Genomic DNA, 24,599 nt, shown 5'->3' on the forward strand with positions numbered 1-24,599 from the left:
ACATGCAGTCTCCCATCCTTCATCAAAGACACCAACCACTTCCTCGAACGCCTGGAATCCTTACCCAATCCGTTACCCCCGGAAACCATCGTTGTAACCATTGATGCCACTTCCTTATACACAAATATCCCGCACGTCCAGGGCCTTGCTGCGATGGAGCACTTCCTTTCACGCCGATCACCTGCCACCCTACCTAAAACCTCTTTCCTCATTACCTTAGCCAGCTTCATCCTGACCCACAACTTCTTCAATTTTGAAGGCCAGACATACCAACAATTAAAGGGAACTGCCATGGGTACCAGGATGGCCCCCTCATACGCCAACCTATTCATGGGTCGCTTAGAGGAAGCCTTCTTGGTTACCCAAGCCTGCCAACCCAAAGTTTGGTACAGATTTATTGATGACATCTTCATGATCTGGACTCACAGTGAAGAAGAACTCCAGAATTTCCTCTCCAACCTCAACTCCTTTGGTTCCATCAGATTCACCTGGTCCTACTCCAAATCCCATGCCACTTTCCTTGATGTTGACCTCCACCTGTCCAATGGCCAGCTTCACACGTCCGTCCACATCAAACCCACCAACAAGCAACAGTACCTCCATTACGACAGCTGCCACCCATTCCACATCAAACGGTCCCTTCCCTACAGCCTAGGTCTTCGTGGCAAACGAATCTGCTCCAGTCCGGAATCCCTGAACCATTACACCAACAACCTGACAACAGCTTTCGCATCCCACAACTACCCTCCCGACCTGGTACAGAAGCAAATAACCAGAGCCACTTCCACATCCTCTCAAACCCAGAACCTCCCACAGAAGAACCACAAAAGTGCCCCACTTGTGACAGGATACTTTCCGGGACTGGATCAGATTCTGAATGTGGCTCTCCAGCAAGGATACGACTTCCTCAAATCCTGCCCTGAAATGAGATCCATCCTTCATGAAATCCTCCCCACTCCACCAAGAGTGTCTTTCCGCCGTCCACCTAACCTTCGTAACCTCTTAGTTCATCCCTATGAAATCCCCAAACCACCTTCCCACCCTCTGGCTCCTACCCTTGTAACCGCCCCCCGGTGTGAAACCTGTCCCATGCACCCTCCCACCACCACCTACTCCAGTCCTGTAACCCGGAGGGTGTACACGATCAAAGGCAGAGCCACGTGTGAAAGCACCCACGTGATCTACCAACTGACCTGCCTACACTGTGATGCATTCTATGTGGGAATGACCAGCAACAAACTGTCCATTCGCATGAATGGGCACAGGCAGACAGTGTTCGTTGGTAATGAGGATCACCCTGTGGCTAAACATGCCTTGGTGCACGGCCAGCACATCTTGGCGCAGTGTTACACCGTCCGGGTTATCTGGATCTTCCCACTAACACCAACCTATCCAAACTCCGGAGATGGGAACTTGCTCTTCAATATATCCTCTCTTCCCGTTATCCACCAGGCCTCAATCTCCGCTAATTTCAAGTTGCCGCCACTCATACCTCAGCTGTCATTCAACAACATCTTTGCCTCTGCACTTCTGCCTCGACTGACATCTCTGCCCAAACTCTTTGTCTTTAAATATGTCTGCTTGTGTCCGTATATGTGTGGATGGATATGTGTGTGTGTGTGTGTGTGTGTGTGTGTGTGTGTGTGTGTGTGTGTGTGTGTGTGCGTGCGAGTTATACCCGTCCTTTTTTCCCCCTAAGGTAAGTCTTTCCGCTCCCGGGATTGGAATGACTCCTCACCCTCTCCCCTAAAACCCACATCCTTTCGTCTTTCCCTCTCCTTCCCTCTTTCCTGATGAGGCAACAGTTTGTTGCGAAAGCTTGAATTTTGTGTGTATATTTGTGTTTGTTTGTGTGTCTATCGACCTGCCAGCGCTTTTGTTTGGTAAGTCTCATCATCTTTCTTTTTAGATATATTCTTTCCACGTGGAATGTTTCCCTCTGTTATATATATATATATATATATATATATATATATATATATATATATATATATATAACAGAGGCCCCGCAACTACCCTCCCGGCCTGGTACAGAAGCAAATAACCAGAGCCACTTCCTCATCCCCTCAAACCCAGAATCCCCCACAAAAGAACCACAAAAGTGCCCCACTTGTGACAGGATACTTTCCGGGACTGGACCAGACTCTGAATGTGGCTCTCCAGCAGGGATACGACTTCCTCAAATCCTGCCCTGAAATGAGATCCATCCTTCATGAAATCCTCCCCACTCCGCCAAGAGTGTCTTTCCGCCGTCCACCTAACCTTCGTAACCTGTTAGTTCATCCCTATGAAATCCCCAAACCACCTTCCCTACCCTCTGGCTCCTATCCTTGTAACCGCCCCCGGTGCAAAACCTGTCCCATGCACCCTCCCACCACCACCTACTCCAGTCCTGTAACCCGGAAGGTGTACACGATCAAAGGCAGAGCCACGTGTGAAAGCACCCACGTGATTTACCAACTGACCTGCCTACACTGTGATGCATTCTATGTGGGAATGACCAGCAACAAACTGTCCATTCGCATGAATGGACACAGGCAGACAGTGTTTGTTGGTAATGAGGATCACCCTGTGGCTAAACATGCCTTGGTGCACAGCCAGCACATCTTGGCACAGTGTTACACCGTCCGGGTTATCTGGATACTTCCCACCAACACCAACCTATCCGAACTCCGGAGATGGGAACTTGCCCTTCAGTATATCCTCTCTTCTCGTTATCCGCCAGGCCTCAATCTCCGCTAATTTCAAGTTGCCGCCACTCATACCTCACCTGTCTCTCAACAACTTCTTTGCCTCTACTCTTCCACCTCGACTGACATCTCTGCCCAAACTCTTTGTCTTTAAATATGTCTGCTTGTGTCTGTATGTGTGGATGGATATGTGTGTGTGTGCGAGTGTATACCTGTCCTTTTTTCCCCCTAAGGTAAGTCTTTCCGCTCCCGGGATTGGAATGACTCCTTACCCTCTCCCTTAAAACCCACATCCTTTCATCTTTCCCTCTCCTTCCCTCTTTCCTGACGAAGCAACCGTTGGTTGCGAAAGCTAGAATTTTGTGTGTATATTTGTGTTTTTTTGTGTGTCTATCGACCTGCCAGCGCTTTTGTTTGGTAAGTCTCATCATCTTTCTTTTTAGATTATATATATATATATATATATATATATATATATATATATATATATATATAGTTATAATAGCGGGAAACATTCCACGTAGGAAAAATATATCTAAAAACAAAGATGATGTGACTTACCAAATGAAAGTGCTGGCAGGTCGAAAGACACACGAACAAACACAAACATACACACAAAATTCAAGCTTTCGCAACAAACTGTTGCCTCATCAGGAAAGAGGGAAGGAGAGGGAAAGACGAAAGGATGTGGGCTTTAAGGGAGAGGGTAAGGAGTCATTCCAATCCCGGGAGCGGAAAGACTTACCTTAGGGGGAAAAAAGGACGGGTATACACGCGCGCGCGCACGCACGCACACACACACACACACACACACACACACACACACACACACACACACACACACATATCCATCCACAAGCAGACATATTTACGTCTGTCTGTGTATATGCGGATGTGTGTGTGTGTGTGTGTGTGTGTGTGTGTGTGTGTGTGTGTGTGTGTGTGTGTGTGTGCGAGAGAGAGAGAGAGAGAGAGAGAGAGAGAGAGAGAGTGAGAGAGTGAGAGAGTGAGTGTGTGTACCTGTCCTTTTTTCCCCCCCTAAGGTAAGTCTTTCCGCTCCCGGGATTGGAATGATTCCCTCTCCTTCCCTCTTTCGTGATGAAGCAACAGTTTGTTGCGAAAGCTAGAATTTCGTGTGTATGTCACAACATCTGTGTTTCAGATATATTTTTCCCATGTGGAATGTTTCCCTCCCCAAAAACAACAGGAAAACTGACCTGTATCAGAAATCAGGAATATGCCAACACTGAAATGCAATACATGTGATGGAAGATACATAGGTCAAACCAGGAGGACATCTGACACCAGATACAAATAACATGTAAGAGCATGGAAGAATAGGACAAATCAACCAACATATGCAGAACCATTACACCAACACCAACATAAAATTACAACCAGAGAGACAGACATGGAAATCATAAGCATAAACAACAACAAAAAACACCTACTCAACTTACAAGAAAACTACCACAACCAAAAAACCATAACAGAAAAGAAACAACTCATAAATGATCAAATAAACTTGGCAAACCACACACTATTTGAATTGATGGACCACTTAATATAACATTAAAAGTACAAATATAGCCACAGGCTCCATTTACCACTACCATTTTCTCCCAGATCTATCCCATAATCACAGTCTAGGCCATCCCTGCCGTTCTTCCCGACCCCCCCCCCCCTCCCTTGGGAAAAAAAACCACCACCACCCCTCTCACAAGTCTATCTACATACAAGACAGTTTCACTAACTCTCACTCTCACTCCCACTCTCTCTAACACACACACACACACACACACACACACACACTGTTTACTAGGTTGGCAACGCTCACAACATGAACAAAAACAAATGAATAGGCATATACACTGTAGCGGTGGTGAATGAAAAACAGATAAGAAAGTCAATTATAAATAGTGCAGTGCAGAAATAATGCAAAATGCCAAAAACTGCAGAATACAAACCTGCCTCATTCCCCTCTCAATTACTGCCTCCCTTTAATATCCTATGACTCTCAAAACTGTAGACTGTTTTCTATATAAGTTGTGGATAACTTCTAGCTCCTGTATTTCACCCCTAATAACTTTGTAATTATAAAGAGTGCACTCAAGTCAACATGGTCAGAGGGTTTTCTAAATCTACAAATGCCACTCTCAGAATACAACCATCTCCCAATTTATCAAGTTTACCGATAACGCTGTGCGTGTATGGGAAGTTGTCGTCATTGACTGACTGTAGGAGGATACAGGATGGCTTAGACAGAATTTCTAGGTGTAATGATGAATTACAGCTTGCTCTTAATGTAGAAAAATGTGAGTTAATACAAATGAGCAGGAGAAAAAACTCCTGTAATGTTCAAATATGCCAATTAGAAGTGTGCTGCTTGACAAAGTCCCATCAATTAAATATCTGGGTGTAATGTTGCAAAGTGATACGAAACGGAGGAGCACATCAGAGTGGTGGTATGGAAGGCAAATTGTCAACTTTGTTTTATTGGAAGAATTTTGGGAAAGTGTGGCTCATCTATAAGGGATACAATATACAAGAGACCCATTCTTGAGTACTGTCAAATGTTTGGAATTCCCACCAGGTTGGATGAAAGGAAGACATCAAAGCAATTCGGAATCATGCTGTTGATTTGTTATCAGTAGGTTCAATCAGCACACAGGTATTTTGGAGATGCTTTGTGAAAAATGGAGTCCTTGGAGGGAACATGACATTCTTTTCATAAGGCACTATTGAGGAAATTTAAAGAAACGATTTTTGAGGCTGACTGCAGAATGATTCTACTACCGCCTATGTACATTTCGCACAATGACCACAGAGGTAAGATGAGAGAAATTCAACAAAAAGACATGCTGCCAACGAATGAGGTGTTTCCTACCCTCCTGGAATAGAGATATCCCATTCTTGCAAATGCCAATGATGACAACTGTCACTTTGGCATAGCAGTTCTCTTGATGTGGCCCAAATAGATACCTAAAGTGAACATTTATATATGTTGCTGCATGAAATTAATGAAGTCTATTGTAACTGGTAGCATACAGTTGTTATCACTGGCAAAGCTGCAATGTTTCAAGACAATGCAAAGTTTTCATCTGGTACAAACAACAATTTAAAAACTGTGAACTTCAATTATAGCCTTCACCATGCACCTATCATAATCCACATGTCCCTCATCAACTGATCATCCAATTTTCTATATTACGGTGATTTGTTGATAAGCAGAAAAGGAAACCTATAAGCTGCTCCCAAAAACACACCTGATGAGGTTCTTTGGCCAAAAATTTCAAACTTTTTCATAAGCAGCACTGATGCATCATTAGATCATTACAAAAAATGCACAGGTAGTGGCTGTTTATGAATGGTACAAAGCTATTTACAAGTCTTACATCATATCTGCTTATGCAAAGGGCCAACTGCCAGTTTTTGCAACAAATATCAATCACCTGCAGATCCTCTGGTTCAAAAACAAACAGATTTTCCCCAATAGTTTAATTCTGCTCTTTGGCATGCATCAAAGTAATATTAGTAGACTATTTTATTGCCATGGATGTCATTAGGGTCAACAGGATGACACTTGAAGTACAGGATGAGAGAGGAAAGGGGTTAGATTACCAAAAAGTCATACACAATTTGCTAACTGTTTCTTAATGATGGACATATACTGCTATGAAACTTGCTTAATAACACTGGTACACAGAAAATTACCTTGATGACAGGTGGAGCAACGGCCACATATGTATTGCCATCATGATAAAGAATTGACTCCTGTCCTATAATGATAGCACCACATAGTGGTTCAGGAACTGGGATGACCATAGAAGCCTCTGTTTCAACATTGTCTTGTTTCCACGGCATCTGTAAAAATTCTCCACATAAGAACATATAAACTGTACACAAATGCAAAAATAAAGATTCTATACTGTATTCAAAAAGTTAGCTTTAACATTTCTGTTGCAGTTTCTGCTTAATTGTTTCTCTTTAATTTTTTAAATAATAGTGCAGTTTATATCATTCCATCATCATCTCTCATTGCCAAATTGTTTAACTGCACTGATGATAGTGGTGGGGAATGCTGTGTAGATGAATACTGTCACTAAACAGATCACAAATAGTATTGCTATATTTGCATGAGGTGTGAATGCCATTTTTAGTGAATGGTTAGTCAGAAGGGTGAAATACTGGTGAATGCAGATCAGACAACAACCTAAATGTGACACACACAACTGGAGTTTTTGCTATGTGGACAGAGGGGCTCAACAGATACACCACATGGGCTGGGTGTAGGCCTGCTCCTGTAGGTACCAGTGGCCTATCTTGTCCATTCACTGTGGATAGTCTTAATGATCCTGAAATATGTAGGAGCTCTGTTTACTAATGAAGATGACTTGTAGCTTGGCCACTTCCAGATATTATGTACATTGTTTTTAACCAGATTATGTATGATCAGGTCAATTTGTTATCAAACACTTACTGAAAGAAATTTACAGGCTCTTTCAAGCCTATGATCCTACCCTCAAGCCTATGATGCTACCATTTTCAACACAGATCAATTTCATGATATAAGACAATGCACACTGTTTCCACTGGTAGGTATTTGAAGTCAATGTGCAGTTCACTCCCCCAGCATATTTAATTGCAATTGCAACAAGCATATAGCTCTTGGAGGACCAAAATGTAGCCACACTGTTCACCAATAAGGACTGTACTTGCACCCTTATCATGCTGCTAATGGCTACAGCAAAGATGATGATCCTAAGGATACTTACTTGGGGGAGGGGGGGGGGGGCAGGAAATATAGAAAATTATAGGCCACTCTCACTGCTCTTGTGCTTTGCAACTATTGTGAAAGATAGACTTATGAGCTACTTAAATAAGCACAACCTCCTAGCCAAGGACCAGTTTGGATTCCGAAGAGGGAAAGGCACAGAAGCAGCAACAGCATATCTCACTAAATATATCCTAGAAGCACTCGCTAAAGGAAACTTTACAACAGGTATATTTCTCGATCTAACCAAAGCTTTTGACACAGTGGATCACAAAACATTGTTGGTTAAGCTAGATGTACTGGAAATAAGGGGGATTGTAAAAAAATGGTTCCAGTCATATATATAAAATAGAATACAGATGACTGAAATAACACATTTATCATGTAATTCCAACTGTATTGAAAAATATATTTCTGACCCCAAACATATAAATATAGGTGTACCACAGGGTAGTGTCCTAGGCCCAGTACTATTTCTAATAAATATTAATGATTTCCCACAAAGTATAAAGCATGGGCATACAATATTGTTTGCAGATGACTCTAATGTGCTAATCAGTGACACATCACATTTAGATCTAAGAGAGAAAGTTGAAGAAACACTAAAAATTGTATATGAGTGGGCAGCTAATAACAAAGTCACACTTAATATTAAGAAAACAAGCGCTGTGAACTTTTACATAAATAAAAAACCATATTATGATAACCTGAAGTTAGGTAATGAAACCATACAATGGGTGGAAAGCACAAAATTTCTTGACATGCAAGTTGATAGTCAGTTGAAGTGGGAAGACCTGTAAAAATACTTCATAACAGAATCTCTACAGCATGTTATGTCCTCAAAGTTCTTGCTTCAGCATGCGATATTTCATGTATTAAAGCATTATACTTTGTGTATATCCATTCTGTTAGTAGTTATGGGATAATATTCTGGGGAGTGAACAGGAAAAATATCGAAGCTATATTCAAACTGCAGAAAAGGGCAGTACGTATAATGACCAAGAGTGGCAGCATGGGTCACTGACTTGAACTTTTTAAAATGCTGGGAATCTTAACAGTCCCATGTGAATATATTTTTTAGAATGTTATGTACATTAAAAAAAAATATTGGACAATATGTTTACAATGGTTCTGGACATGGTTATGAAACTAGGAACTGCAATAATTTGCATCTGGATAGAAAAAATAAAGTTAAAACACAACAGAGTCTACTGTACAATGCCATCAAGTTATATAATAAATTACCGCAAAACATAAAAGACAGAGACAATCTCCTCCTCCAAAGAGAAACTAAAAATTTTTTACAAAATAAAAGTTACTATATAGTAATGGTGGACTTGAGTTAAAAAAGGTTCTGTGTTAAACTATATGTAGAAATAATAATTATATAAGATTGAAAAATGTAAATTAGATTATAAGAACATTTCACTGTCAACTACTGTGTAAGAAATAAATTTAAACTGTTAAATTGTCTATTATTCAATGACAAAATCCATACAATGTAAATTGTTTCACGGATTAATAAAAAATCAAATCAAATCCTTTCCTTTAGAATCCATATACCTACTCCCAATTCCAAATAAGGTCAATAGGTCGGCTCAAAGAAATGGAGACTATGGATCATGTGCAGTCACAGCAGGATGGAGCTCAGGATGGAGCTGCAGCACAATTTTCTATTCAGGTATGTTAGTTTCTCAATGAACAATTTTGATGCTAATGGATTGTGTGTTGTTCAGCAGCATCTCCAGCCTCATTCAAATGGCCACTACAAAGCTCGGACCTTATCATGCCAAGACAACTCACTATATCAAGTCCTCAAAACATTGAGGAAACACGGATAGGCACAGATCTCTGTGCAAGTATGACGGTGTACATACATATCTGATGTATACACTGTTTTCATATGGAAGTACTCCAATAAACAGTATACTTTGACCTATGTGGTACGGGGACTCCTCAGACACAATACAGGTTCGGCATCTGTAACTGTTACATCCACAGTTGGACCACGAAGTTATCTGAATATACTGATAAAAGTGTTGCAGCCTTTACAAACAGTATCCTGACCAGATAGTCCTACACAAATTTCCTCAGTATTTCTTCCCATAAGCCCAATGGAGAGACAAACGGTTACTCCTTCATCACTCAGGTTTTGAAAAGCAACAACATACCTCTTGAAATGTTCAGCTACCTCCTATGTCCTAAAATGAGAGACATACTACAAAAAATTCTAGACCCACATACTCCAGCCTGTAGGCGGTACTCAGTCACGTATCAGCCTAATGAGTTCACATCTTCAGCTACATTTATAAACGCAAGGTGTAAGCACTGAACATCAGGGGCACCTACAGGGGTCAGACAACAGCATGGACATACTGCGAGGAATACATGCTTGAATATAAATGCAGATGCCAGCGAATCCTCTAGTTGTGCTCTTGTATTTGACCACTGTAAGATTCCCACCTTACTCTTCTCTGCTATTTTCATGGTCACAATAGATAATTACTTTTAATTTAGTCAATATATTCCAGGTCAGAAAGGAACCTTGTTGTTGTTGTGTCTAGACCATACAGCCTAGACACAATGCTGTAGCCGATAGGGCACGCAATGCTAACGCAGACGGGCGTGAAGTCTGGAACATGAGACTTATAAATGAATAAGAAGAAAAGTACGTAGATGCTTGTTACTTAACTTTTAATTAGTCCTTGGAATACATCTCTCTTGAATATTAGTAAGCTATAGGCACTGATACAAATGGCGCCTTGCTAGGTGGTCGCCATTTAACTTAGCAGAGGGCTATTCTACTGTCTATCTCTTGGCAAATGAGAGCAAGGCTTAGCACGTCCAATCGCTAGCTATGTTGTCCGTACAACTGGGGACGAGGTCTCCTCAGTCTCTCGAGACCTGCCTTGTGGTGGCGCTAGGTTTGCGATCCCACAGTGGCGACACGCGGGTCCGACATGTACTACAGGACCGCGGCCGATTTAAGTTACCACCTAGTAAGTGTGGTGTCTAGCGGTGACACCACAGTTGTCATGTTAGAGGCTGGGTACGATCACAATCTGAGATGGTTTTCAGTGATGGTAACACATATGTTATGTCACAAATATGCAGATTTATTAAATGTGACACTTAATAAGACACACTTTCCACATTCTAATATTTGGTAAAATATGTCATTAATGTTGTGGCATCTGCCAATTAGAGCACATAATGAGCATAAAAGCATTCATATGTCTTATGCAAAATCAAGCTTGCCAGCCACTACTGGCTCTTAACACAACTCACAGCTGCTAACATGCTGCATATTATTGTATCAGCCTTTAACAAACTTTACACTACAAAAGACCCTTGCTGAATGTACTTGATACATTACAAGTGTCAGTCATGATCAGAACGGACATATTGTTGGTGCTCGTAACCAAGGTAGCTGAAGTGACCAGTATTTCAAGAGGCATGTTATTGAAGATTTATATTGCATAGAGGGAAATCAGGAAATCAGCATCTGCTACATCACACAGCAGATGAAAGTGCTAGTTGAGTGACCATTACAGACAGTCACTGAAGAGGATTGTAATTGGATAAAAAGAAGACAATGACAGCTGCAAAAGTCACTGCAGAACCAAATGCTGCGCAGATGAAGGGAACTCTGCAAGCTGGGAACTGCAGGGCAAGATGGAATTTCAAAACCATAAATCAGTGATGTGAATGCCCATAGCAGGAAAATGTGGTGTCCAAGCCATAAAACAAGAACTATGGAGCAATGAAAGAAAGTCATTTGGTGAGATGAGTCTTGTTCCACACTGCTTCCAAATTTCTGGCTGAGTTTATGTCCCAAGTGAGAAACACGAAGAGGATTCAGTAATGATCTGAGCAGCCATATCATGGTATTCCATGGGCCCCATGGACACTCCGCAAGGTTGCATTACTGCCAAGGATTATGTGATCATTTTGGTTGATCAGGTCCATCACATGGTACAATGTTTGTTCCTCAATGGTGATGCTATGTTCCACGACAACAGGTCCCCAGTTCACACAGCTCACAGCTTCCGTGACTGATTTTGCGAGTATGAGGATGAATTGTCACATCTCCCCTAGCCACCTGATCTCAATGTCACTGAGCATTTGCTGTCTACTTTGGAGAGAAGGGTGCATATTGCTATCAACCTCCATCATCATTACCTGAACTTGGCACTATTTTGCAGGAAGAATGTGTAAGTTTCCCTTGAAAACCATAAAGAATCTGTATTTCAATTCAGAGATGACAAGAAGCTATTTTCAATGCCCAAGGTTTTCCTGCACTGTATCAGGTATGGCAATGCATTGTGTTTATGGTGTTTCCATATTTCTGACCACCCTCCATACTTTTTTGTGTCATGGCTGGCTTACACCATAGGCAACATCTTTGGATGTGACAATCCAGCTAGCTGGTATAAGCCTCATCATCTCATGCCAGCGTCCAAGTCAAGACTCAATCGTACTCCTGGAGCCAGTGGATGTGTGTGTGTGTGTGTGTGTGTGTGTATGTGTGTGTGTGTGTGTGTGTGTGTGTACATATTAACTTTACTGTGCCTTAACTGTAACGAAGACTTTTTTTCCAATGAAAATCTGAGTTACACCATGAAGCCAAGCATACAAGGTATTTTTTGAACACAAGTACACATTTTTGAATAAATCTTGCGCCTAATATCATTAACAAATCACCTATGAACATTACCACATAAAGAAAAATTTTCTTTCCTCCACAAAAAATTCAGGTCTGAACGTGTTAATTCAGAATATCAACATTATCACCCAGAGTCATAGAGTGATCTGAAGATGGTGTATTATAACACCAAAACCGGTTGTACATGAACAAACCCAGTAAATATAGTTGGTGGTGGTGGTGGTGGTGGTGTTACTTCATGTAACAGCTGTTGTCCCAATATCCACCAGAAGATGGATGTACAGAGATTGGTAATTTTTAGTCCTACGTGCAGATTAAAAGGAGGGGTATACTACCCCATGCTGGCATGCATATCAACGGATTTAGCATGGCAGAGACAATATCACTGTCCACTAACGTTACCACCAAGCTCTGAGGACTCTACATAATAGATATGGGTATGGCCACTAGTTTGTTGCACTAAGTAAATCCCAGGACGGCATTGGCAACTCTCACTGCAAGTACCAAATGGAACTATTTGTACTGCTGCATTGGATCACTTGTTTACCTACACCCTTATTCTACTTTCCAAGTTTGTTTCTGCTTTTTGATTTCACTGATTCTGGCATAAGATAATGGTATCTGATTAGGTTTTCTAACCAAGGGACGAGTTCATTTGCTGGAGAGTTTACTGTCATGGCAGTAATACATTAGGTTGCAGTGCTGCTGCTCTGAACATTCATTAAAAACTTAACGTATTACTATCACATCAGAAAGCAAATAATTAAGAGTCAGACACTACAATTATACAAAACACAAAGATACAGAAAAACAGGTGGACATCACCCCACATTACTAATAATTAGCCTTGGTACAAACATGAGAGAAAAGGGTGGCAGTAACATTGTCTATGATGAAACTGAATGGAATCACTAGAACAAGGTTGTGGGTGTTCTGGAGGAACTCATATTCAGTTCAGTATGACATTAACCTAATTAACTGCCATTAATTACTGTAACTTCCATGCAGAGAACCACGAAAAAATTGAATAGAAAGATCATATCTTTCCCACAGATGCTACTTGGGGAATGATTGTATGTAGTAGGACACAAATTATACATTTAACTAATTGGTGTCAATGACGTGTTTCTGCAGAGCATATGACTTTCCTCCAGACAAAGCACTAGAAATCAGTAAGTAACATGGAGATAAATTAATACAACAAATAACACGCTCTGTTTACAGTGAAAAACACACACTCTAGGAATGTGTGACATAATGTGCAATAAAAAAAGGGGTGAAAATCTTTTAAGCTTTGGATTAGGAAATAAAATATGTGAACTAAATCAACTACATTAGCCATCAGGATGACACGTAAAAAACAATAAACGAATTAACTGAACAATCCAACTGTACCTAAACTACACGACAATTCTCAATACACACTGTAATTTCATGGAACTTTCATCTGACAAATCTGAGTACTACTAATACGTGCAGTAACTTCGAAACCCAGTCACTGAAAGAATGAGGGTATTCACATATGAGGTTTATTAATTTATTCATAAGTAGTATGTTTTATCAGTTCAAAAAATTTGCATATATGCTCAATAAAACAACTCATTAAAAGCATTCTTCTCATAACTGATTTCCAAAAAAGTGGCATCTCTGAAAAATATCACCATTTCCAGTAACAGATTAATATTACTGCAAATATGTAGAATAAAATACAAAGTCACTTACTTTGCAACTAAGCTCTGAACAGAATACACTAGGAAGTAAGTGAAACATAAAATAATCTCTGCCTGAGATTCAATAGTTCTATATCACTCATTTGATTCTATATCCAGATCTTATATGTGACATTTACTGCCACTCAAACTTCCTCTTACTTTGAGAATGGTGAGAGGGCTTACCATACAACTGACTTCTGTGGCTAACAATATTCTTTACAACTGTGATAATGATCTTCCCTCTACAATACTGCTGGACTCATTTTGCTGTCTTAATCGTACCACTGCCATGGGACATCAGAATTCCATGCTAATTATGCTCATCTTCCTAATGTATTTCACAGTTCACTACATTTTCTTAAAATATTAATTATTTTCATTACAAACCTTCACAAATTCCTTGTCCCTCAGTGATATTTCATGAGTTTTTACATGCCTTCCATTCATATCTTGATAAATCAGTATTATTGTAGGATTTGGACAACCATGGAGGAAATTAAGGTCTTGAACCTGTAGTTCTTCCATTCTACAGGGTAGAGAAAAAACAAAGAATACAAGTGGGTAGTATAAATGTTTACATTTTATTCAAACAGTAGAAATTAAAATCATGTTTTACCAAGAAGATATAATAATTAATTATAATTGCAATTTTTGTATTTACATGTGGGTAGATGTGATCCAGATATTTTGGCAAATGTTTGAGTTAATTAATGGAAGGAATAAAGGTAACCATACATTGAATATATGCAATGTTAAGTGTTCAGCAAGCACATAAACAAGACTAAGAAATGACTAGAAGTGGTTCATGGTATTGTCTACTGCTATGCACTGTGTGGTGGCTTACGAACTATGGACTATGTAGGGCTCTTCATACCCTTAAATCAATGAGGTGCGATCTCAATCATCTTAAAACAAATAAAAGATATTTAAGTATCATTAGCTCTCCGAAGAGTAAGAATTCTGTTAATATTGATAGCTATTGTAAGGCTACCACAATGAAATAAGAAACACATCCCCGACCAAGGAATGCTTCTAGAGAGAATTAAGTATGGCACAGACAACTTTACAAAACTAAAGATGAAACAAGTCCCACTATTGCACTATTCACTCCTGACCACATTTTGAAAAGTTCTTGAAAAGTCATTACACAAAATGATTGTGGAGCAGCTTGCAAATTTAAGCTTCACTGACAAAACACAGTTTGTCTTTCAAAAAGGTATCTCTACATATGAAGACATTTTTTCATTCACAAACAATGTCTTGAGTCACTGAACAGTAAGAGGTTGCTAACTGGCATCTTTTTTTGTCTGACCAAGGCAATCGATAGTGTAGACCAGCGAATGGGCCATTTCATGCCAAGGTCTAGTTGTGGAAAAATTTGCCGAAATTGTGTGTGAACATTTGCACATGATCCAAACAAACATTGGTAAAGTTTTACTTTTGCCAATTTAATACTTGCAGAGATAAAGTCATTTGTTTGATCCTATAGTGCAGCTATAAACAGTGCACCCATGAGATTTAGGCAAATTTGAGATGTAATATCTCCAGCAATGTTTTCTTGAAAGGAAAAAAACTAGGTCATCTTTTTGTGCTCTTTTAAGCGAAATAATAATAATAAAAAAAGATTTCCTGAGTGTTTTGCATATGAATAATCTGCAGCACAGTCAGCCGAAAAAATACACACTTGAAAAAAAGAGCAAAGTTTAGCTTTTTATCTCTCCAAAAGTAACTGCTGGATAAAGCTGAAACTTGGCACATATAAACTTACTAATACAAGATCTTAGAAGACAAAATTTCGTTCTCCTAGTTCTTTCCATCAGTGTACAAATTGAAGAAAAGTTGATGATGTTCCCAACGGCCCAACTTAAAAAAAAAAAAGAAAGAATGTTCTGCATACTCTTTTAAACCATTTCATTAGAAACATCATGTTCTAAACCATCCAGAAAACTAGATTCAGGTTTGCAATGCAATCATATAAGCCCCTAACAAACAATAACAATGGGCCCATATTGTAGTGGTACTCAAATCTAACATCTTTTTTATGTTCTACAATTGTTTAATACTCTCTGTGGAAGATAATATCAAAAGTTCTGATGATTAGGAAATGACCTTTACTCATAAAAACTGCACATAAGTAGTTTTTTTTATTTTTTAGACATCTCTACAGCATTCAGCTCTACAAAATTCTTTTCCTAAAAAATTAAAACGAATAAGGAATTGTGCCTCTAATAATGTGAGGTTATCATATTTGAATTGTATGATTTTTTGGGTTCTGTCTTATCAAAACTTCTTCCCAAAATTCTACCAGTGGCATCATCTGCCTGGCAGCATAGTTTTCCTCGAGACATTCTACAGCAAATTAATGAAACCTGTAAAAAAAATCAAGTAGCTTGAAGCAAACATAAGCTTATGACCCTAAACGAGACCTCTGCTAGCTCTGGCCTCTGACACTTACAGAAACGTATTATTTCCTGTGTAAAGAAACCCTTATCATGCTTGGGAATCGGCGGTTAAGAGACCCATCTGTGGCTGCTGTTGCACAGATGTACAGTGTGTCCCCTATGGTGATGGCAATGCTAGTTTTGTCACTTTAAAAGAAATTGGCAGTGGTTAAGCCATCTTGGACCATAAGAACACAGTTACACATTTTTTCATCAGCACACTAATGTTCCACATAAACTGCACACTATGCTAAGCAAAGTATCTCACCTTGGTATCAATAATATACGCAGCAAATCACAGTTTGGGTTTCCGAAGTGTTGCTCTACTGAGAATGCCATTTATATGATCACACACCAGATATTACAAGCATTAAAAAACAAATTAGCACCAGTAGCTATTTTGTGTGACTTATCCAGGGCATATGATTGTGTGAATCATGGTATACTCCTAAATAAATTGAAGTTTTATGGGATTGATGGTATAGCCAACCAATCGATCGTGTCATATATAACCAAAAGAATGGAGGAAGTTGTACTTGGTCAAAGTGCTGGCAGGTCGATAGACACACAAACATACACACAAAATTCTAGCTTTCGCAACCAACGGTTGCTTCGTCAGGAAAGAGGGAAGGAGAGGGAAAGATGGAAGGATGTGGGTTTAAAGGGAGAGGGTAAGGAGTCATTCCAATCCCGGGAGCGGAAAGACTTACCTTGGGGGAAAAAAGGACAAGTCTACATTCGCACACACACACACACACACACACACACATCCATCCGCACATCCATCCGCAGTCTGTGTATGTGCGGTTGGATACGTGTGTGTGTGCGTGAGAGTGTATACCCGTCCTTTTTTCCCCCCTAAGGTAAGTCTTTCCGCTCCCGGGATTGGAATGACTCCTTACCCTCTCCCTTAAAACCCACATCCTTTCATCTTTCCCTCTCCTTCCCTCTTTCCTGAGGAAGCAACCGTGGGTTGCGAAAGCTTGAAATTTGTGTGTGTGTGTGTGTGTGTGTGTGTGTGTGTGTGTGTTTTTTATTGTCTCCTATCAACATACCAACGCTTTCATTTGGTAAGTTACAGCATCTTTATTTTTAGATATATTTTTCCCATGTGGAATGTTTCCCTCTATATATATATATATATATATATATATATATAACAGAGGGAAACATTCCACGTGGAAAAATATATCCAAAAAGAAAGATGATGAGACTTACCAAACAAAAGCGCTGGCAGGTCGATAGACACACAAGCAAACACAAATATACACACAAAATTCAAGCTTTCGCAACAAACTGTTGCCTCATCAGGAAAGAGGGGAAGGAGAGGGAAAGACGAAAGGATGTGGGTTTTAAGGGAGAGGATAAGGAGTCATTCCAATCCCGGGAGCGGAAAGACTTACCTTAGGGGGAAAAAAGGACAGGTATACACTCGCGCACACACACCCATATCCATCCACACATACAGACACAAGCAGACATATTTAAAGAATTGTCTGCTTGTGTCTGTATGTGTGGATGGATATGGGTGTGTGTGTGAGTGTATACCTGTCCTTTTTTCCCCCTAAGGTAAGTCTTTCCGCTCCCGGGATTGGAATGACTCCTTATCCTCTCCCTTAAAACCCACATCCTTTCGTCTTTCCCTCTCCTTCCCCTCTTTCCTGATGAGGCAACAGTTTGTTGCGAAAGCTTGAATTTTGTGTGTATATTTGTGTTTGTTTGTGTGTCTATCGACCTGCCAGCGCTTTTGTTTGGTAAGTCTCATCATCTTTCTTTTTGGATATATATATATATATATATATATATGTGGAAGAAATGGTGAACAAAGTTCTTAAATGTATCATTTACTGGTTTTCTGTGAATGGTCTTACCCTGAATTTCACAAAGAAACATCACAATCAGTTCTGCACTTCTAGGGGTACTGCACCAGTGATAAGTGTAACACATGGTGATGAAATAACACATACAGTGGAAACTTCAAAATTCTTAGGTGTCCATATGGATGAGAATTTAAATTGGTAAAACACATTTTGGAACTCCTAAAACAACTTAGTTCAGCCACATTTGCACTTAGAATCATAGCAAATTTCGGGGAGAGATAAATCAGTAAGTTGACATATTTTGCTTATTTTCATTCAGTAATGTCATATGGAATAATGTTCTGGGGTAACTCATCTTTAGGAAAGAAGGTCTTCATTGCCCAAAAATATGCTGTAAGAATAATATGTGATTCTCACTAGCGATCATCTTGTAGACATCTGTTTAAGGAGTTGGGCATTCTGATTACCGCTTCACAGTATATTTATTCCCTCAGGAAGTTTGTTGTAAATAATCCACTACAGTTCAAAAGTAACAATAAGGCACATAATTACAATACTAGAAGAAAAACTGAATTCATTACTTGACATTAAGGTTGTCTTTAGCACAGAAAGGGGTGCACAACACTCCAACAAAAATTTTTGACCACTTACCCACTGACATCAAATGTCGAACAGACTGCAAGGTAAAATCCAAAAATAAACTGAAGCAGTTTCTCTTTGACAATTCCTTCTATTCCAAAGAAATGTCTATGTTTGTAATGTGTAAAAGGAGGTGGATAGGAATTGTAGCTCAATCTGTACATCTTGTTTTCATTCCAGGGAAAAAATGGTGATGCTTAAAGTACAAATTAATTTGCAATATGAATCTAAAATGACTTGTTCCACATCATGACGATTTATCGCGCAAAATGATCCATGGAACATGAAAGTAAATAACTAACTAACTATACCTCAAACTGGGATTAAATTAGCACATCAATAGAAGACACAATAAAAGACAGTCTCATAAATCTCTGTAACATGAATCCATTCCCAAACATGTCAGGAAGACTGCTATGAACTTAAGAAAAATTTACACAATGTGATAATGGTATAAAATCCGAAGACTATTTAAATAATGTGTGCAGCATCTATAGTGCAACAATTTTACTACCATGATCTTCACTGCCTGCACAGATAAACTATGAAGTTTATAACCAGTTTGATTCTGCAGTTATAGCAGAACAACAGACTGAAATATGTCATCATGAGTTGTGACAAAAAGACACTGCCCCCCCCCCCATTTGTAAAGTTTTGCGAGTTATTCTTTATCTCACTTCCTAGTCATAAAACGTTTTAATATTGCCTTCCCAATACAGTGCTAAAGAAATGTAGAACAAAATGCAAGATGCCAGACCTAATTTGAATATCACCAGAAGATGAGCCCATTTTCAATCATCTCCAACTTGTCATTTTTTAGGGTCTTACATGCTCACATTGCAAAACAAAATCTAATTTTTTTTATGGTTTTGTACCTGATCTTTTTAATGAAATTGGTTTAAAAGAGTTTTCAGATGACACTTTTATAAAAATGGGCAAAAAAAAATAGGGGGGGGGGCATTTTAGAAAAACTGTCATTTTTGCCCTCAATTTGTAAACTACTGGAAAGAAGTAGGTGAATGACGTTTTATATTCTAGGACCCTATATTGATAAGTTTGTAAGTGCCAAGTTTCAGGTTTATACCACAATTATTTTTGGAAATATAAAAAGCTAAACTTCACGTTTTTTAGCTTCTATTTTGTTCATACGACTTTTCTGCAGATTAGCCATACAAAAATTACTCAGAAAATATATATATATATATATTTCGCTTTAGAACGTGCAAAAGTCATACAATGCAACCTAGTTTAGTTACTCTGAAGAAAGTATTGGCAGAGACATTATGTCTAAAAGTTGTCAAAAACCAAAGGGTGTACTGTTGATAGCTGCACTATGAGATCAAACAAATGACTATATCTCCAGAAGTATTGAATTAGTGATCATGAAATTTTACTCACTTTTACTGGGAACATGTTTAAAAGTTGATACAAAATTTCATCATACTCCGTGATGGTCATGCAGAAACCTCTAGGCCACTTGGTATGGAATGGTCCAAATATTCTCTATAGAATCATGGGAACAAAAATTAATTTGTTAAAAATAATACTTCAAGGATAGGACGCAACAGGCAATTCTACATGTTTTGAAAGCAGTTCATGAGATGCAGTACTCGCTGACTGGGGTACTCCAGCAAGGAGTTCCTCAGGTGTCTGTACTCTGGCCCTTGTTGTATTGTTAATGATCCATCTGTATCAATAAGCAAAATATGAAACTTTAACTACGTTCAGTGGTGAGTAACGTGTCTATCGATGGCTTAGAATGTGATGACAATGACACACTCCAAGAAGTTATGGTGCTGTTCACTACAAACTCACTCTCAATGAAACTAGCTTCATTCGGTTCCACACAAACCATAACAACCCAAAAGAAATTGATGTTATGCATAACAATTAACTAATAAAGCAAATAAACCCTGCAAAACGTTTGGGAGTTACCTTAGAGTGTAAACTGAATTGGGGACATCACATTCTCCAGACACTAAACACTATCTCTAAATCAGCATATATTGGCTTTTTTCCATTCCACTAATGTGGTGAGATACAATGTTCTGCACAATGTGCCAATTTCAAAGGGTAGGGAGAGGTGGGGAGGGGGGAAGCAGCAGTTTGAAATCACGACCACATCAAAATATATATATTCTCTTGTAGGTTATGTTGTAAATAACTCCCCTGCCTATGAAAAAAACTATACCATTGCCATAAGACTAGACAAAAGACTGATCTCCACAGTGAGCTACTGAATCTGTTGTTAACACAGACACTAGTACAGTATACCAGTACCAAAGTTTTCAGTTCCCTACCAAGCAATATTACATTCATGAGAGTGAATAATCCTGATCCAACAAACATACAGAAGTACTTTTTGTCCATAAAACAGTGATAAACAAAATTATCATTTAAATATTTAATTACTGGCACAGCATTCAAAATAGTAATTGTACATATCTTTTACTGTCGTGACGTGAATGATACAAGATGTCCTAAATTCTGTGTTCATTATTACTAACATTCTACTTCATATCTGTGTGGAGGTATTCCATTTACTACAGTGCATTTCCTAGGATTAAATGGTAATTTTACAATTGTTCCATGGAACAAAAAATAAAATAAATAAGAACAAACAAATATACCTTATACTTGAAGCTTTCAGCTCACTGTTGTCTTTCTCAAGAGGTATTATTTTGAATAGGCCATCATAAAGACGAAGACCAATAACTCGGGCTTCTGGATCAATTACAGCTATTATTCCCGTCTCTGAAGGTTTTCCTATTCTGTCTGCTACATTACCATGAGCTTTAGTTATTATTTCCAGGTTGTCACCTTCTCCAACACATTCCAGTATCATTGCATTGTACCTTGCAGTTACAATGAACAGTAAGTCTTTAGTCTCATTCTGTAAATTTGAAAATGGCATAGTTATTGTACAAATTTATATTAATAATTACATGAACATAAAACTACTACTTAGGAAGGCTATCCAGTAAGAATCAATTAAATTTTACGCTGGTAGTGGTTGTGGTTGTGGTTGTGGTTGTGGTAGTAGTAGTAGTAGTAGTAGTAGTAGTAGTAGTGTCCAATGGGATGGCTAAAAGGGGTAAGGAGATATGGAGGACAAGGGAATGTTGGAAAGGAGGGATGCTGCTGGCAGGGAAGGAGAGGCAGCAAGAAATTTGGTATGGCACGCAGTGAAGTAGAAGAGTGGGTTTGGAGAAAGGTGGAGAGGGGTGAGGTGAGAAGGAACTGAGGAAATGGGGAGACTGTGAAGAGAGAAGTGGAATGGAGATTATTGCAGTAAAGTGGGAGGCAGAGCAACAGAGGAGGGTGTAGGACAGGGCCTCCTGGAGACTGAAGCCAGGAGAAATACAAAACACCATTTTAGTATAAAATGGATGGCAGATATCGAAGTGGAGGTGCTGTTGATATTTGATGGGCTTTATACAGACAGACATTTTAGGGAGCCATCAGGAAAGTCAAGAATAACGTCCCGGAAGATGACAACCGAGGCCAAAGTGGACCAGGTGGAACAGATACGAGAGTGTGAGATGGTGGAGCAATGATTGTAGAGTGCCTTTGTCCTGGATCAGATCATGGAGATATTGTCAATGAACCTGAACCAATCAATTGTAGACACAACATTGTTGTTACAGGTAGTCTGAAAAAACCAGTTAATAGATGTTACCACTGATAAATCGTTGTATACGACTGGGGTTAACCCCCTCAGTATCAGTTAAGGCCTGAAGATAGGAGCGCTGGAGCACCAAAACTGGTAGTCATAATAAATAACATTGTAGGGACAGCTGTAGGTGTCATTTTATTACGTAAGTGAACAGCTTTAGTCCATCAAACCTCCAATCAGAAGTTTAATAAACGTAGTAAACATGGTCCTTAGTAGGCTGTAATGTAATTTTTATTTAATCATGTGATTAGCTAATTTCGACTACTTGTCATTGTCAAGCACCTGTAAAACCAATATGGAAAATCACTACATTGTCTGCATATGTTGCCATGTATAAATAACACTTTACACAACTCACATTAAGAGGATTTGCTGTTGATAACACAACATTAAATCGATTCTTTACATTTCATTTTGTATTACCGTTTATTATATTAACATTGCTGCACAAATTTCTTACAACCACATGGTAACTGACAGCAGCTGGTAAATGAAATGATCGTATGGCATTTATTGGCCGGGATATCTCCTTTGGGGTTCGGTCACTGTATTGCAAGTCTTTTTTGTTGGCGCCACTTTGGGGACTTGTGTGTCAATGATGATGAAAATGGTGATTAAGGACACACAACACCCAGTCCTCTGCTGGGAATCGAACCTGGGGCCCCATCACGTGGTAGGCGGTAACGCTACCGCTGTGCTACAGAGGTGGACACAGCAGCTGGTAATTTGTTGTCACAGATTCGCATTCATCCAAAGACTGAAGACTCTTGATAGCACATATCATAGGCACATTACATATATTGCTGGCGTGCCAGACATAGTTGATGTCATGTATAAAAACTGCCAGTGACCAAATAATACATTAAGGGCATGTTGTTGTTGTGGTCTTCAGTCCTCAGACTGGTTTGATGCAGCTCTCCATGCTACTCTATCCTGTGCAAGCTGCTTCATCTCCCAGTATCTACTGCAACCTACATCCTTCTGAATCTGCTTAGTGTATTCATCTCTTGGTCTCCCTCTACGATTTTTACCCTCCACGCTGCCCTCCAATGCTAAATTGGTGATCCCTTAATGCCTCAGAACATGTCCTACCAACCGATCCCTTCTTCTGGTCAAGTTGTGCCACAAACTTCTCTTCTCCCAAATCCTATTCAATACTTCCTCATTAGTTATGTGATCTATCCATCTAATCTTCAGCATTCTTCTGTAGCACCACATTTCGAAAGCTTCTATTCTCTTCTTGTCCAAACTATTTATCGTCCATGTTTCACTTCCATACATGGCTACAATCCATACAAATACTTTCAGAAATGACTTCCTGACACTTAAATCTATACTCAATGTTAACAAATTTCTCTTCTTCAGAAACGATTTCCTTGCCATTGCCAGTCTACATTTTATATCCTCTCTACTTCGACCATCATCAGTTATTTTACTCCCTAAATAGCAAAACTCCTTTACTACTTTAAGTGTCTCATTTCCTAATCTAATTCCCTCAGCATCACCTGACTTAATTCGACTACATTCCATTATCCATGTTTTGCTTTTGTTGATGTTCATCTTATATCCTCCTTTCAAGACACTGTCCATTCCATTCAACTGCTCTTCCAAGTCCTTTGCTGTCTCTGACAGAATTACAATGTCATCGGCGAACATCAAAGTTTTTATTTCTTCTCCATGGATTTTAATACCTACTCCGAATTTTTCTTTTGTTTCCTTTACTGCTTGCTCAATATACAGATTGAATAACATCGGGGAGAGGCTACAACCCTGTCTTACTCCCTTCCCAACCACTGCTTCCCTTTCATGCCTCTCGACTCTTATAACTGCCATCTGGTTTCTGTACAAATTGTAAATAGCCTTTCGCTCCCTGTATTTTACCCCTGCCACCTTTAGAATTTGTGAGAGAGTATTCCAGTCAACATTGTGAAAAGCTTTCTCTAAGTCTACAAATGCTAGAAACGTAGGTTTGCTTTTCCTTAATCTTTCTTCTAAGATAAGTCGTAAGGTCAGTATTGCCTCACGTGTTCCAGTGTTTCTACGGAATCCAAACTGATCTTCCCCGAGGTCCGCTTCTACTAGTTTTTCCATTCGTCTGTAAAGAATTCGTGTTAGTATTTTGCAGCTGTGACTTATTAAACTGACAGTTCGGTAATTTTCACATCTGTCAACACCTGCTTT

At 39.3% G+C, this 24,599-nt stretch overlaps 1 protein-coding gene across 1 annotated transcript in view; it reads right to left on the reverse strand.

The window, feature by feature from the left end:
- Positions 1–24,599, reverse strand: part of LOC126193654 (DNA damage-binding protein 1) — a 187,094-nt gene that overhangs the window by 107,165 nt on the left and 55,330 nt on the right. The window contains exons 3-5 of the mRNA XM_049932704.1: positions 21,373–21,635; positions 14,230–14,368; positions 6,405–6,554 (exon numbers count right to left, since the gene is read on the reverse strand). Of these exons, the coding sequence (XP_049788661.1) occupies positions 6,405–6,554; positions 14,230–14,368; positions 21,373–21,635 (552 nt within the window). The remainder of the gene's footprint in view (positions 1–6,404; positions 6,555–14,229; positions 14,369–21,372; positions 21,636–24,599) is intronic.

The sequence above is a fragment of the Schistocerca nitens genome, chromosome 1 (assembly GCF_023898315.1).
Source record: "Schistocerca nitens isolate TAMUIC-IGC-003100 chromosome 1, iqSchNite1.1, whole genome shotgun sequence".
Lineage (NCBI taxonomy): Eukaryota > Metazoa > Arthropoda > Insecta > Orthoptera > Acrididae > Schistocerca > Schistocerca nitens.